Source organism: Tiliqua scincoides, chromosome 4, assembly GCF_035046505.1.
Source record: "Tiliqua scincoides isolate rTilSci1 chromosome 4, rTilSci1.hap2, whole genome shotgun sequence".
Taxonomy (NCBI): domain Eukaryota; kingdom Metazoa; phylum Chordata; class Lepidosauria; order Squamata; family Scincidae; genus Tiliqua; species Tiliqua scincoides.
In genome coordinates this window covers 14,007,648-14,023,636 of record NC_089824.1, presented here as the reverse complement: position 1 = coordinate 14,023,636, position 15,989 = coordinate 14,007,648, and the positions used below count along the sequence as shown (strand labels likewise).

The window sequence follows — 15,989 nt, the reverse complement described above, 5'->3', positions numbered from 1 at the left end:
CCACAAGAGGAAGATAACTATTCGGTATGCTTGCAGTTTATGCATAGCAAAATAAATATTGTTATTCTAAAATAGATGACAAAAAATCCCCCCCAATTCACAGTAAAATAAGGATAGGATTGTTTTCAAAGCTTTTTCACGAACTTTTATTTCATGTAATGCAATTAACATGCATTATAATACATAAAATATTTTACATATCTGGAAAGAAGATTTTAACACTGTTGTTATATGTAGTGTTGGCCAGTTCAAGTGGATCTTCTTCACGTACCGCTGCCAGTATTTCAAGTATTTGACTAAAAAGGAAACAGTATGTCTTACTGAAAAAGAAGCAGCTTACTGATTGTGTTGTCGTCTTTATATTCAGAACTAACATAGCCACTTATCAAGAGGATAAACAATTGAGATTCCAAAATGCATTTTGGCTCTGCTTCATCAATGTGAGCAACAAAACCAGATTGATAAGAGTGTACCCAAGTATATGGGGTGGTAGAGGAATACAGTGTTGCTGGGGAAGTATGAGATGAATCCCTGTCTATGTGGCAGTAATGAAGCTGCAAACCAACAATGAGTTGTGAATGCTGTGTAAACAATGGCATAGCTGGACATACCTTAGATACTTGCCTATAAGATGAGAAATTCCTGCCAATAAATTAAGCTTAGATAATCTTGCCTTATCTGTAAGGTCACTCTGGGTCAGGCAAGCAAGAGGCTAATAATAAATTCCATGATTTTTTTTTTTTAGTCAAAATCTGCCCTGTCTGTGAGATCGACTTACATGCAAGTATCTCTGGTGACGTTTACTCGAGCAATGCGTGCTGTAGTCTCTTGCTAGCTGGCTAATTAGAATAGTGCAACAAATTCCATTTTTGCTTGCTTTAAATTTTGCAATGGAATTACTTCAATAACTCATTTCAGGATTTTGGAAGCAAGCTATGTGACACAGTATAAGAAAGAGTGATTGCAAGAAAAAACAAGCAGAGAGCCTGCCCCAAGTTAATGTTTGTATGGGACTGCAGCTTTAATTTGACCTTAAAGTCACACCTAAGCCAGACACAGTCTGGCAGGATATCAATGTTTGTAAATGATGTTTCAAAACTTATGTTTCATCAGATGATGAATCATCATCTAAAAACCATACACGCTCACCATCCTAAACTTTGAAAGCCAGCTGTTTTGGTTTTTGAGGCCATTTGCCTTATTTGGACACTGACCTTTCCATATCTTATTTTTAATTTGTACAGTGTTTTGTTTCAATATTAGTCATAGCACTCTTGGTACTTGTAACTAGATACTACGAGTGGTATTTAGTTAAGCTATAAAATTTTAATTTCAACAAGAAAGCAACAGATGTAAGCAACAGATGTAACTTTCATCACTGTCCCCCCCACACACACTGGGACAAGCTTTGTTTGGCTGCTCAACAGAGCAGGGGATTGAAAAAAACCCCTCTTTTCCATCAATCAGAAGATGAGGTCATTTCCTTGCTGTTTATGAAGTGTTAAAACCATAGCACTTTGGTGTTCTGTACAGCAGTGGTTTTCAAACTCTCTGCGGGTAAGTGCTTGCAGGTGTGGGGACGGGTGGGGAAATGTCCTAAAGCCACCACAGCAATTGTGGCACTGTGGGAACCCAGCAGCATTTTAAACATACTTTGGGGGGGGGGGGGAGAACTGCAGCCTCTCAGAGGATCCTGGAGTCTCGCAGCCCCCTCCATGAGCCTCCCCTCCACTGCAGTAGGCTCCAATTTGCAATTGGAGCCTACTTCTGGTTCTCGAAACTGCGCTCTGGAGCTCCAGGACCCTCTGGGAGGCTGCACAACCCCCCCCCCCAGTATGTTTAAATGTTACTGAGTTCCATGTGTGCAGTTGGGACACCCATTTCTAGGTCACACCGCTTAAGGGGAAAATGACTTAGGTTTCAATGGTGGGTCATGACCCACCACTTTGAGAACCACTACTGTACAGCACTTCCCATGCCATTGCTGCAAAACAAGTGAAATAGCAATAGTTCATCTTGTTATAAGGAAAAAGGGTAAATCTCAAACTAATAGCAACAGAAGAGTTTTTTTTTTAAACTATTCCACCATCCTGATGACTATTTCCAAAGTTATCCTAAACTGCCATTTTAGGACACCATATTTGATTTTTACTCTAAACATGAACTTAGAAAAATGCATATAACTGGACCGCTGTTCATCTGATCCACCTAAATCTCATGTCAAATTAAAGGACAATGAGCAGTTAATGACTGTCCTCAGATGCTATCTTGAACAGTTTTCTAATGTTGCAAAACTGATCATAGAGTTTCACTTCAGTTTTGCACACACTGCAGATACCTGAAAGATACAGGAACATAATCGAAACTTTCCTTCACTATAGTTCTACATACAGTTCAAAGGAATTTGAAGATTGTAGGAAGGGAAGGGAATGGGTGCCTGTTATGAGGCTGAGAGTCCCAGCTCAGACTTCTAAATTCTACTTGATCTTGTTTACATAAACTTATCAATGTGTGAAATTCCAATTCTATCAATTTAGATTCTAAGAAACTCCTGTGGTATGGCCTATGAATAGTTTCACAATTTGCACATGCATGTAATGCACAAAGGTTGCTATTCTGGCATGCTACCAGGTGTCTTTTTGCCTATGGCTTCCATAAACATGATATGCAATACACCCAGCTTTCACTTTTCTTACTGAAGCGATACTGATTTTCTCAGTTAGTGACAATCAGTTTAAGGTAAAACCATAAAATGACTGGCCTATGCTGTGACCACGCTGGAAGCTCTATGTTCAGCTAAATATTTTATTTACAAATTCATTTTGGATATTACAAGAATTCAAATCCTTGGTAACAGTATGGTAAATGTGAGTACCATGTGAAAAACTTTAGAACCATAGACTTTCAGCTTTCAAGCAAGAACAACAGGATACAAAACATGCCACAATTGGGGGCATGTCTCAGGATTCTCTTCCAGTGTATCTTCTCCCTCAGTTCAAAGACGCATCACCTACCAAAACTCTGTTCAGAAGCAATATGCCTCTGGATACCAGATGCCAAAGACTAGCAACAGGGTAGGATCACTGCCTTTATGCCCTGCTTGAAACTTTCCCAGAGGCAATGGGCTGAAGTTGGAACCAGCATGAAGTTTAACTGGACCCTTGGTCTCTAGCAAGACAAGACTATTGAATGAACCAGATGTTTATCCCATGTAGAAAGTTCAGAAAACACATCCTGAAATGAATTGTTTTCTGCCAAGATTAAGACTGGCCAGTCTTACTAACTATGCCCTGTTAATGTATGTTACTAAATTATTTTGGCCCCAGTCCAGCTAAGCTTGGTTTCAACTAAGTTCCATTGAAAGCAATGGAGCTTGAGTAAGTCATGATTAATTCATTCCACTGGGACATAATAATGACAAACTGGCTGAACAGAAAGCTGAACATTAAGCAATATACTTACATTATATGACAAGGTTCATTACGGTCCTTCAGGCAATGCCCAGTTTCCCACTTCTTTTTTGTAGGGAATGTGGTCTTTACATATTTTGAGCCAGCATGGGTATTCTTCACTCCACACCAAGGAGCATCTAGTTTAGTTCATGGAAAAGCTTGTAAAAAACCTTCTGTTGGTTTTGTTACTGATAAGTCCTCTGTTGAATCATTACTTCCCCATGTTCTCAATTAAAGAGTTATCCAATTACTAGTTTTAACATTTCTAGACTGTAAACCTAATCAATGTTGCTTTTAAGATCCACTGAAGACTGAGCTAGGCACAGGCAACAGTAGTAAAACTGGTGCCAGAGACAATAGCCTCACCACTTGCCTCCATAGTGCAAAATGTGTAGCAGAATTAGCACTTAAGTTCATTAGTACATATATGACTTTGGGCCCAATCCTATCCAATTTTCCAGTGCCGGTGCTGCTGTGCCTATAGGGTATACACTGCTTCCTGTGTTGGGGAAGCAGGCTTGGAGGCCTCCTCAAGATATGGGAACATTTGTTCCTTTACCTCGAGGCTGCATTGTGGCTACCCTGGTGCTGGAAAGTTGGATAGGATTGGGCCCTGAGGTGATACTTCTTTGAGTAAGACTGCCAAGTCCTAAGCTAAAGTGATGCCTGAGGGACTTGCTCACAAGTCAAAGTGATCAGGGCCATAACCTCCAAATGCCTTCAAATTCTTAATTACAACAAACTTTGTAAAGTTCTGTCTGCTCTAGAACAAACAGCAAGTATTAGAAGGCTTCCATCTAATAATAAAAAAGATAACCACCTCCCTCAAAGCAAAAGTTTTTATGCCGAGACATTTCCTACAAATCCTGCCAAATCCAATAGTCTTCATTCATCAATATCAGTGCAATCTATGCAGGCTTTCCTCGGAGTAAGCCCCACTGAATGTATTGAGTAAACATGCACAGGACCCCACTGGGTGTAGCAATTACAATGTTCATACAAGAGTTTTCAAGTATATACTGAATTATCAAACTTCCCAGAATTTATTTAAATTGTTTTATTAATGTTTGTAATTAAATATCTGTGAATAGAGATAACAGGTAGCTTTGCTCAGGGCCATGTGGTAATGTGATGGTTAGAGGTTCCACCAGGCTACTGGGTGTTCATCTTTCCCTTGCAAAAGAAGAGAGACTGTACTTTATGGGCATGATGTGTTTTTTTCTACTGTGCAGCCTGGATCTCTCAAAGGAAAGCCAGACTTGGCACTGTTCTATTTTCTGCCTAGTCTAGCTATTAAAAGATGTATCATTTCTGACAGAGACTTTGGGACAATGCCTGAGATTTATAATATGCTCATAGCCACTGCCAGACAGGTAGATGCTGTTACAGTGGAGTTTGATCAAGTGATGGAAGCGGTTTTTAACTACAGAATTTTCAGAGCTTCTGAAAGTTTTGCTTTCTTATTGCATTGCAATGAATTTGATGTATTAATATAAGAAAGGGTTATATGTCTGGAACCTTTTCAGACATTCTAGGATAAGTTTGCATCCAGTCTCTTCTGTTCTGTTTTAAGATCACTACCCAAATAGTCCCAGTTCTGAAATGGGTGGAATTGTGAAAGCAAAATGCAAAATAGGATTTCATCAACACAGCAGCTTACCTGTTTCTATCATCAATCTTTCATTAGGAATTGACCTCACTGCTTCTAAGTTAGCTTCTGTTTTCAGCGAACTAGAAATAATTTTAAAAATATTGTTTTTAACATGAAGACTACAGTGATTAGTCAAAATTATATGGGTTCACACAGAAGCACATTCTAAGGACAGGTTGTATTCCCTCATGCTTAGGAACATATGCCCATAATCCCACATATGCCCATAATCACTCCAAAGTACTGTGTTCTAGCTCCACTGATATAAATGGAGCTAAATATAGAACCAGTCAATGAAATTCTGATTACACTAAGATGTCCAATTCAATCCAAGCATGTTTACTCACAAATAAGTCCCAAATAATTTAACTAAACTTACCCCAAATAAGTATGCATAGAACTGCAAATTTCTCTGAACTGTGCCATTGCATGAAAGACCAAGTGAGGATGAAACAAAGGAAGATGGTGGAGTGCTATTTAACCCTTCCCCCCCACTATGTTTCCTCTTAGAATATCCTCCTCACACAACCCCTCTCCAGAATGGGAGCTGCTGCGTAGAAAGCTTAAATAAGAAAAACCTCTGGCTATGTACATATTTCCAATAGCTGTACATCAATAACTTTATGTCATTGGGGCTATGATGCCTATAACTGAGTTTTTAGCAATGCTGTACTACCTGCTTGTATCCATGGTTAGATTCAAGACCAGCATTCAATCTATTGTAGCACTTAAAAATGTTTGAAGTGGTGGCATAGCTAGGTCATTTGATACCCAGGCCCCATACATTTTGGTCACTCCCATGTGACAAAATTAATGTCAGTGGGTAAAGTGCCCGCCAAGATGGGGAGCAAATTGGGCACCAGTCCGATAGTACACCCCCTGTATTACATCACACCTCAGGCCTGGTAATTTAACCCATAGAGGTTCTATGGAGTCGGACCTGCCTTCAATCTCTATTTTGCTGGATTCTATCCCTTCCTTAACATAAATGGCGACCCCACCTCCAACACGCCCCTCCCTGTTCCTCCTGTAGAGTTTATAGCCTGGGATTGCTGTATCCTACTGATTTTCTGCATTCCACCAGGTTTCCGTTATGCCCACTATGTCAATGTTTTCCCTAGTCACCAGACATTCTAGTTCTCCCATCTTTGCTCGGAGACTTTGGGCATAAAAGTATTTGTACATGGAATGCCTCAGGATGGGCTGCTTATTAGTTCCTTTGTCCCCGCATCCTCTCATTGTGCCAAACCGTCTATCACATCCCATCGTGTTACCATTCCCAATTCCTTCTCCTACTCTGCCTTTACTTTGTTGTTCTCTAACCTCCCCATCCTCGTCCCATAGGGATAAGGAGTCCCGAACCGGATGCCCCACTTTAAAAACAACTTACCAACCATTTATTCCTATATAAAGGTCCAAATCTATTATAGCTGCTGCTTCTTCTTTGGTGCCATCAAAAGAATGTACCTGTAAAGTGGGGAAATATACATTTATCATCATAGGTTACAAGAACTGAGATGATGCAGCTTAATACACATTTTTACCAATTTTATCTCTTTCCAAAAAAAAAGGCATTTTTGGTAGTCTTTTTTAACTGCATGAGCAATGTATGCAACTGAACCCATAAGAAACCCAGCAGAGAACCACGGACAAGTGAAACCGCAGACACTGGATTTGCAGATACAGGGAGATGCTTGTACATGCTTTCCTGGTAACTAGTCCCACTGAACACTATGAGACTTACTTTTGAGTAGATATTCATAGGATTGCACTGCATGGCAAGCAAACTAGATTTGTCTCTAGCTAGACAGACATGCTTAATTGCAGTTTCTGAGTTTGTTCCAGGGTCTAAAGGTCATGAAAGCAATCTACAAGTAACTCTGCAAGCACTGGAACAAAAAGTGTGCTGTCTCAATCCAACCCTCCAGTTTTAAGGGATTCAGGGATATCAAGATTTTCCTTTTCCCACTGGTCAGAAACTGGGGCAAGTCTGAGTAGACCCAGGTTAGGGGACTGAGAGTCCACCCTGGGCTCGATGCACCAGCTTATCACAGGCACACACTGTTGCAAACATACCATAAGACATGTTTGCGAGGCTTACTGCTGCTTGGCAGTCGCATGGACCGTCAAGCCTTGGTAAGGTAAGTGGGGGTGGGGGGAGGTGGTGTTCTGGGGAGGAAGAGTGAGGGCGGGGAGGAGGCATGGCGGGCAGGCAGGAGGCATGCTGGGGGGAGGGAACGGGGAGGGAGGGAGGCAGATCCGGTGGAGCTCCTCTTCACTGGATCCAGCGTGTTTGTGTGGGGCTCAGCACCCAACACGAACTCTCTTCCCTCACCGCCAATGTTTTGGTAGACAGTGAATTGACTAGCCCCACTGCGGGCTACTCAAGTTCCCTTCTCCCGAGCTGCTGCCCGCAGCTGCCATTAGCGTGCAAAATGCGACGGCAGCCGTTTTTGGTGCCACCACAGCCACATGAGAGTCCAATCCTGGGCTCTGCGCACCAGCTCACCAGCAGCGCGCACTCTCACAAACGTGCAAGCCCCACAACCAGGCAAACGTTGGTGGTAGCCCAGTACTGGTCGGCGCCGGGCTACTGCCCGCTGCTACCTCCGCTGCTTGGTGGTTGTGTGAACTGCCGAACAGTGGAGAGATAAGTGGGGGCGTGGGGTGAAGCAGGTATTCCGGGGAGGTGGGCGGAGGGTAGGGAGAGGATGGGGGTAGGTGTGGTGAGGGGAGGGAGCAGTGAGGGGGGGCGGGCCCAGTGGAGCACTGCTCCACCGGATCTAGAACCTCCATGTTGGGCTTGCCACTCTACACAGAGGCTCTTGATTCACCGCTGACCCTTTCGTTGGCGGTAAATTGAGTAGCCCCATTGCAGGACTACTCTCTTTACTCGGGGGACAAAAGTCCCCCTCTACCAAGGAACAGCCAACAGCTTGCCTGAAGTGGGCAGGATGCGACGGCAGCCATTTTTGGCGCCGCTGCAGCCATGTGCCCTGGGCAGTTCAGGACTGGGCTGGGGTGATAAGATACCAGCTTTGGTGCTGCCACCAATACTGCTTCTTCCTGACCAGGAACCATAAAATTGCTCCACTAATCCTTCAGAACTGAAATTGATTTATGTTTTTAGACTTTTTTCATAGCACCATTTCAACTGCTAGACATAGCTGGTATAGCCTGAATCTTTGTCAACTGCAGTAGTAAAAACACTGCAGAAATGGGAGAGGAAGAAATTACAGAGCAAACAGGCTGCATTTCTAAAGCATGCCAAGAAAAAGCTGCTGACGTCAGGTGCAGACTGCAGATTTCTTTGGCTTGTGCTAATGAAAGGAACTTTTGGATAAAGAATGGGAAGCACTAAGAAGAACCCAAAACAAATTGGGCTGCAATGTGCAAGCAGCAGCAAGACAGCACAGCTTCATAGTACAAAGGAGGATACTCAGAATGGTCACAACTGGAGATCTGTCTTATACTTACCACTCCTCCCACACACCTTTCTCGGTTTCGTCTCATGATATCTGTGTGAAAGAATAACCTTTTTATTTTAAAATCCCAGTGATTGTAAACATTTGCTTTTAAAAGTTTTCTAACAAAACCTACCTACAAATTCTGGATGGGAATTTCTACAGTGCAGAAACATTGGCAATTTTGTTTGCTCAGACAGATCAAATTGTTTTTCAAAATACCTGAAAGGAAACAAATAAATTACCTTCATGAGTTTAACATAACAATATCGACTGGTCATTCAAATATGTTGGAAAACAGTGCTCTTTTGGGTTTGATTTTTAAAGAGTTGGGGGACATAATTCTGCCAAAGATAACCACTTTTACTTCTCATTAATTTTAATAGGAGAGTTGAGCTTTAATTTCCTCCCTTGGAAATCAATAGAACTCAAAAGTGTTTCACACCTGGCTAGATTGTGCAGAACTCTTGTGCTTTTCCTACGTAAAGAAAGTAGCCATAGACCATGTTAAAGCATTCAAGGTATATTCACCTTATACCTTCCCACAGCCTCAACAACCTGCAAACCTCCCATAGTCACAGCTGTGGGTACAAAGTCCTATGAAAGTTGTTGCTGTGCTATGTACAGCTCTGAATACTGCAGTAGCATTCAGCTGATTCAGATGTTACAGTTGCTGTACTGGAAACATCTGAAAGGATTTCCTAAATTATGTGGAGTTATGTGCAGTTATGTGGATTTCCTAAATTACCTGTATGAAGGAGTAAGGACTGAGGGCCCAATCCTATCCAACTTTCCAGCCCTGATGTAGTCGTACCAATGGGGTGTGTGTTGCATCCTGTGGTGGGAGGGTAGTTATGGAGGCCTCCACAAGGTAAGGGAACATTCATTCCCTTGCCTTGGGGTTGTATTGCAGCTGCACCAGCACTGGAAATTTGGATAGGATTGGGCCCTGAGCTACTTAGCAAGTGACTTTCAAGCACTGCAGCCATTATATGCAAACATTTTCAGAGGTCTGTGTGCAGCTGCTAATAGTTATAGACTTGTAGAACATTTCCACTGATCTCTCTATAAAAATAAAAAAAAAAAATCTTCGTAAGGCTTTAGACCAGTATACAGCTTACGTAAGAGCTAGTCAAGGTTGATGGTTGGTCTTGCTACATCTCTACCCAAAAAAGGACCAATTGGAAAAGCAATGCCATTTGCATGTGTAAATAACAGGCTTAACATTTCATAATCATGGTTTACCTTGGAACTGTGAAAGAGTCTTAGCTAACCAACTGTGCTGCCATGACTGATGGTAGTTCTCTCCCTATGCAGAAGAGCATAAATGTCATGCACACAACAGTCAGTTTGTCCAAACTGTATTTTGATCTGCCACTGCAGATCCAAATTTTTGTTTAACTCATGAACAATTGTAGAAATGACAAGTAAATGGAACCTGTCTAATGCCTCTTGATACCAAAATGTTGGGGATAAAAAAAAGACTACTGTATCAGGGCCCAATCCTATCCAATTTTCTAATGCTGGTGCAGATGTGCCAATGGGGCGTGCACAGCATCCTGTGGTGGGGAGGCAGTCACAGAGGCCTCCTCAAGGTATGAGAACATTAGTTCTCTTACCTCAAGGCTGCATTGTGGTTGCACTGGTGCTGGAAAGTTGGATAGAATTGGGCCCTCAGTCAATTGTTGCCTGTGAGCATCCCTGCCTGCAGTGGGAAACAATGCTAACACAGATGAAGCTGGATCTGTTTCATCAGAGCAATCCTCATGTTCTTGTCCTTAAGATAGCATTTTCTATACAACAAAAGTTACACATTTGGTCTGACTGTTCTAAAGTTCCCTGCTGTTGCTCCACATTCATCCCTCTTTAATTTCATTTAGAACTTTGCCTGGTTGTCCTGTTCCCAAACAGGACACTTGTTCTGTGCCCCTTCCAAACACTTACATGCCTCATACCATGCAACCCTATGTGCCTAATCAGAAGTAAGACCCATTGTATTCAATGGAACTTATTCCCTGGGCACAAGATTGCAGCCATTGCCTCTGTACCAATAATATCCAGGTTCTGAAACAAATCCCCAAAGATGGAGCTGTCAAAAAGGAGAATAAGAAAGCAGTACTCAACAGTGGGTGGAGAATTTTCCCTTTCTCTGTTACTTGACATATACAACTACTGCTCAAGAGGATCCTTGCCCTTGTCGCAGCCTCCATGTTTTATGATGACAGTGTGCATACACACATATTCAGAAACATTACATTTGCATTGCAAGGTGCTTGCAGCCATTGCAGCAGCAAGGAGTGACTTGAAGGAGCAAAATATGAGAGATTAAGGGCGCAATTCTAACCAGCTTTCCAGCAGTGAGGTAAGGGCAATGCAGCTCCAAGGTCACAAACATTCCCTGACCTTGAGGAGGCCTCTGTGACTGCCACCCAACTGCAGGATGCAGCACATGCCACATTGTAATGGAAGATCAGAAGATCATCTGGTGGATGATGTGGTGTTGACAGTGATTCCCATGTTTTGACAGCTGGTTGACAGCTCTGGGAAGGGAAGGGCTGGCTCCACAGCTGTAATCAAGGCCAATGGAGACTGATGGTCACCTGAGCTTCATTTGACCTTGATGGGACTTTGAATGAACATGAACTGAAGGGATGGCTCACCTGAGCCTAATTTGGACTTAACAAAGGGGCTGCAGGATAAAAGGCAGCTTCAGAAGGAGCAAAGCCACCAAGAGCTACCCTGACCCAGATCTACAGGACCCCAGACCTATGGGACACGGATGGACCAGGACCTATGGGAGAAGGGGACTGCCAGGACTCTGCTGGAGAGGATACAGAGGAGGGACTCTGCTGCAGAAGACTGGATTGGGAAGACTGGACTGTGCTTTGGAGACTGGGATTGGACTTGGACTGGAGGCTTTGGACCTTTACCCACTTAGGGAGCAATCCTAACCCCTTATGTCAGTGCTTTCCAGACCGAGTATAATTCAGACGGGACACACATTGATTGGCACAGCTATGTTGGTGCTAGAAAGTTAGTTAGGATTTGCACCTAAGAGGGCTTCATAAAGGCTTAGTAGGTCTTGTGTGACCCACAGACCATTTATGGGAAACAGTAGTAGTTGTTCTATGATTTTCACATGCAGGAAGGACAACCATTCCTTAGTCTAATGGCTGTCATTGAAATCCAAGAACACTATGATAAAAGGAATTAAGCAGGATTGTAACCCTCTTTTCCTCAAATGGAAGGCACTCTTTATGCAAAAGTAAAGCAAGTGTTAACAGCTGATCTCCCCCAAAACCTGAACCCCTCTAATACCCACAGAATTCCACTCTGAAAGATCCCCTGACCTTCCAGAGGGCACAGAGAACCACTGGACTGAGGAGGGAACAGGGACATTTGATTCTATGTACACCCCTTAGGATACTATCCTATGGAATTTATCTTTTTTTTAAAAACAATTTTCCCTGTCTCCCCCCCTCCCTGCTATGGAGCACCGAGGCAGCTTACAATGAAATAATAATAATTACAACAATAATAAAAACAATGCCACCAACATAAAAACAGCAGTAAATGGTAAATAAGATTGTAATACTCAAAGTAGCAATATAAGCTGTCATCCTCCCATAAAAACCATATCATAATGAAAAAGCCCAGCAAGAAAGAAAAGTTTTCAGATCCTGCCAAAAAACCATGAGAGGGCACAGATCTCAATTCAATAGGGAGGGAGCAAATAGCAAATTTGATCAGCAAATCTCTCTTACTTCAGTTGGGTGTCTTTAGGGCAAAATTCTAATCTGTCAAAATCTGCAAGAAGAAAGAGACAATTAATTGACTTTCAGAATGGAACCATGACAAAATAATACTTGACAGCCAGCCAGCCAATACTTACCCAAGCCACACTCCCCAATTGCTACGACCTTGCCTTTATTTTTCTCTGCTAAGCTTCGTAACTCTGCTAAATACTGGTCAGGATTATTCTGCTCAAATTCTCCACAGCGGGTAGGATGACAGCCAACAGTACTGTAAAACATGCCTGAAAAGCAAAGTCATGAAATGTTGACCATTACGTGTACAGCACTAACAATGTACATACTACGCGGCTGCAAACAAAACAATCTCCTTCACTGTGGAGCTAGCAATGAAGAGTATGACAGCAGAGGGAGACTAACAGCCCAATCCTAACCAGCACTGATGCATCCCTGACAACGGGGCATGCATTCCATTTTGTGTTGAAATCACAGAGGCCTCCTCAAGGTAAGGGGACAATTATTCCCTGACCTTAGGGTTGCACTGCAGCTGCATTGGTGCTGGAATGTTGGTTAGGATTGGGCTGTTGAAAGGCAGCAAAGGATGAATGTGAGCAACTGTCATTATATGCACTTGGATGTGGGTGTGAAAACTGGGGGAGCAGAACAAGGGTTCAAGGAGGGATTTCAAGGAAGTGAGAGGAAAGGGACACCATGTGGTTGTTCTAGAAGTTAATGCTACCTGTCCCTCTTGTCTTGGCAGTAATCATCATGGCCATGCAACGATACTAGTTCACTTTACTTGACCCAGCAGTTTATGGCTCTCTTCAGACATTATCCCCCAAACAAAACTCAATTATTTGAACATGTCCTCACCTGGTAATAGTTTGAATTACTAACCCATTTGGGCTGGACTCCTTTTTGAGTGGGTTTCATAGCCATGGCAAAATGCCAGCTCTTACCATCTGCTTCACAAAGTGGAAAAGTAAACTCACTTTGTGGCAACTTTTACGACAGCAAAGGATAACGTGAGAAGTGTGGTTGAGGAGCACTTCATATTCCTCTTGAGCAACTGCCTTTGGATCAGCCCAACACGCTTTGATTGGGGCTTGCACGGAAGACGATCCTGCCTCCTGTCACCTACCCATGCACACATCTTTAACCTCCAAACTAAATCACAAAAACACAGATATTCCCTGTCCTTGTGGTGACTTTCTAATCTCAAGAGTTTGAGATAAAATTGCTTAGTCAAGGTTGGGGATTTTCTGGGAACCTTATTAGCTGAAGAGTGGGATAAAACTACTTAAAACAAACACATATTTGATAAATGTTAAATAGAAAGCTTTCATAAACGTTTTTTAAAGTTCAATAATGTAAGGAGATGAATACCATTTGTTTGCGCCAGCTGCAGTGCATTTTTACTGTCTTGCAAACTTCCACCCGTAATCATGAACTGGAATAAAAAAATACATATGTAAAACACACACGCATGCTTGTTTCCTAATGACAGCGTTAATTGATATAACTGAAATTTCATTTATCAAGAGTCATATACCTCCTGAAACAAGACATCAAAGAGAGAGCACATACACGAAACCTTGTTAAAGCAAGTTACCTTTTTAACACCAGTTTTGACTGCTCTGTCCACCATATCCAAGAAGTCATCTGCAAAAATAACGTACAATTAAAATTCATATCTTAAAAGCACTATTACAAATCAATCTATTGCTTAGATCTTCTGGTATGCAGCAGCTCCTGCAGTTCTCTCTCCTGTATTATCTTGCCTCATCTCCATTAAATACGAGTACCTCTTAGGCAAAGAATGCACTGTCCGATCAATTTTCCTCGACAAATGTTTTTCCTACCAACTTGGATCAGGGATAGGACAGTGGGAGGGACTGGCTTTTAGAAATGCTTGTGTTGCTCCGTGGCTGGCAACCTTCAGGCTCGAAAGACTATGGTATAAGCCGGGGTGTCCAAACATTTTGGCAGGAGGGCCACATCATCTCTGACACTGTGTTGGGGGGCCGGGGAAAAAAAAAGAATTAATTTACATTTAAAATTTGAATAAATTTACATAAACGAATATATTAGAGAGGGAACTTATATGAATGAATGAAGGTCTTGCAGTTGCTCAAGGCCTCTAAAACACCTTGCACAAAGCAAGGCTGGCCTTCGCTGCCACTGCTGCATCACAGATGTGAAACAGCAAGTAGAGGAGGTAGCCCTCACCCCACAGCTCACGTGAGAGGTTGAATAGTCACCCTCACACTGAGAGCAGCTGCATCAGGCCAGCACAGGCCCCAGCAAGTCTCTGGAGGGCCGGAGGCTCATTGGAGACTGTTGGCTCCCTGAGGACCGGATTAGGAGTCCCCAAGGACTGCAAGTGGCCCCCGGGCCAGGGTTTAGGCACCCCTGGTAAAAGCCTGCAGCACCCACCATTCCCAGGTGGTCTCCCATCCAAGTACTAACCAGGCCGGACTCCGCTTAGCTTCCGAGATCCTGCACGGGCAGAGCAACAGTCACTGTTACTCTGCAATCCTGTTGAAGACGCTGCCCACCAATAAAACCAATGAATAAGCACGTCTACCTTGATGCTTCTGAGCGCCTCTGTAGACGCCTCTGAACGCGGGATCCGTTAAATTCACAGCAATGTCTGGAAAGAGAAAGGCGACTGTCAGTACTTGCACGGGGGACTCTGAGGACGCGCACTGTGTGGCGCCCAGCAGTGCTCCAGCCGCTGGCGCCTGCAAGTGCGGCTGCAGTCCCACCGTCGCTCGCCTGGGAGGAGCCCCGCCGACTGCAGCGGGGCTCCTCTTGCCCGTCGGCCCGTCTCCGCGCAGTCCCTGCTGCGAGTCCGTCGCGCTGGGCAGAAGCGGCATTCGTGGGGCAAGAGGCCCCTTCAACGTGCGGCCCTCCTGCGCCCGGGAGGCGGAAAGCAGCCGCCCCTCCTCGCTCCTCGCCTGCGCCTCTCCCCGGAGCGAAAGCCTTCCGGGCGCAGGGAAGCGCCTGCGGCAGCAAGAACAAGGCTCGTCACGCGCGCAGGGCAGGCACGGACCCTTCGCGGCCGGCCTCCGCCTTCTCCGCCTCCTGACGCTGCCGAGAGCTGGAACGGCGGCAAGCCACGGCGCTCCCCAACTCCCGCTCTCAGCCCGCCCGCTCGCTTCCCCGCCGCCTGTCCCGGGACTGACTTCTGAGTAGACGGGCACAGGCGGGCCCTGAGGCCCCCGTCGCCCAGGCAACCGGCGCCCCGCCCTCACCCACGAACTTGTAGCGGCTCATGGCGACAGCGACCGCACCGGGGCACGACCATATAGACGCGGCCGCCACTTCCGGTGCGCGGGGAACGCCGTCCTGGGAAGGGCCGCTCTGCCCGTCCGGTCTCCGTGGTGCCGTGGAGGACTTGAGAGGCTCGGCCGCGGGGGAGGCGCCGGCCGCTCCGCTCGGCTGGGGGATGTGAAGCTGGTTCCCGCTCGGGGGACAGGAGCGCACTCACGGCGCCTGCTCAGAGTCGCGGGTGGCGTTACCGAGCAGGAAGTGATGTCATTAAGCAGGAAGCGACATCAAACAAAAAGTGACGTCACTGAGCAGGAAACGACGTCACTGAGCAGACGATGGCCACAAATGGGGACGTGGGGGGCCGAAGTGGCTGAAGGGGGTCGTGCCAGTTGGT

The 15,989-nt window shown here is 44.5% G+C and overlaps 1 protein-coding gene across 9 annotated transcripts; it reads right to left on the bottom strand.

Moving 5' to 3' along the window:
• Window positions 1-125: 125 nt before the first annotated feature.
• Window positions 126-15,791, bottom strand: TATDN1 (TatD DNase domain containing 1). 9 transcript variants are annotated; one of them, XM_066623252.1, is made up of 13 exons: window positions 15,577-15,791; window positions 14,907-14,972; window positions 14,789-14,818; window positions 13,932-13,981; window positions 13,706-13,769; window positions 12,460-12,603; window positions 12,332-12,374; window positions 8,704-8,789; window positions 8,581-8,621; window positions 6,494-6,570; window positions 5,113-5,183; window positions 3,463-3,589; window positions 126-296 (listed from the first exon to the last, which is right to left on the bottom strand). In XM_066623252.1, exons 1-13 carry the CDS (start codon window positions 15,596-15,598, stop codon window positions 194-196), a joined length of 924 nt encoding a protein of 307 aa, XP_066479349.1. In that variant the 5' UTR covers window positions 15,599-15,791; the 3' UTR covers window positions 126-193. The 9 variants fall into 9 exon arrangements, with proteins under 9 accessions (XP_066479349.1, XP_066479355.1, XP_066479353.1 ...); XM_066623258.1 differs by having other exon boundaries at window positions 15,508-15,584; XM_066623256.1 differs by lacking the exon at window positions 15,577-15,791 and adding an exon at window positions 15,375-15,493.
• Window positions 15,792-15,989: the final 198 nt, after the last annotated feature.

What these genes read in the sequence shown, in the direction of transcription:
- TATDN1 (XM_066623252.1), bottom strand. Translation starts at nt 15,598, where the DNA reads ATGAGCCGCTACAAGTTCGTGG. An exon ending in GCTAAGCGGAGTCCGGCCTG is followed by an intron (nt 13,982 to 14,788) that starts GTTAGTACTTGG and finishes TTATTTTTGCAG; the next exon opens with ATGACTTCTTGGATATGGTG. An exon ending in AATGAACCTTGTCATATAAT is followed by an intron (nt 297 to 3,462) that starts GTAAGTATATTG and finishes TTTCCTTTTTAG; the next exon opens with TCAAATACTTGAAATACTGG.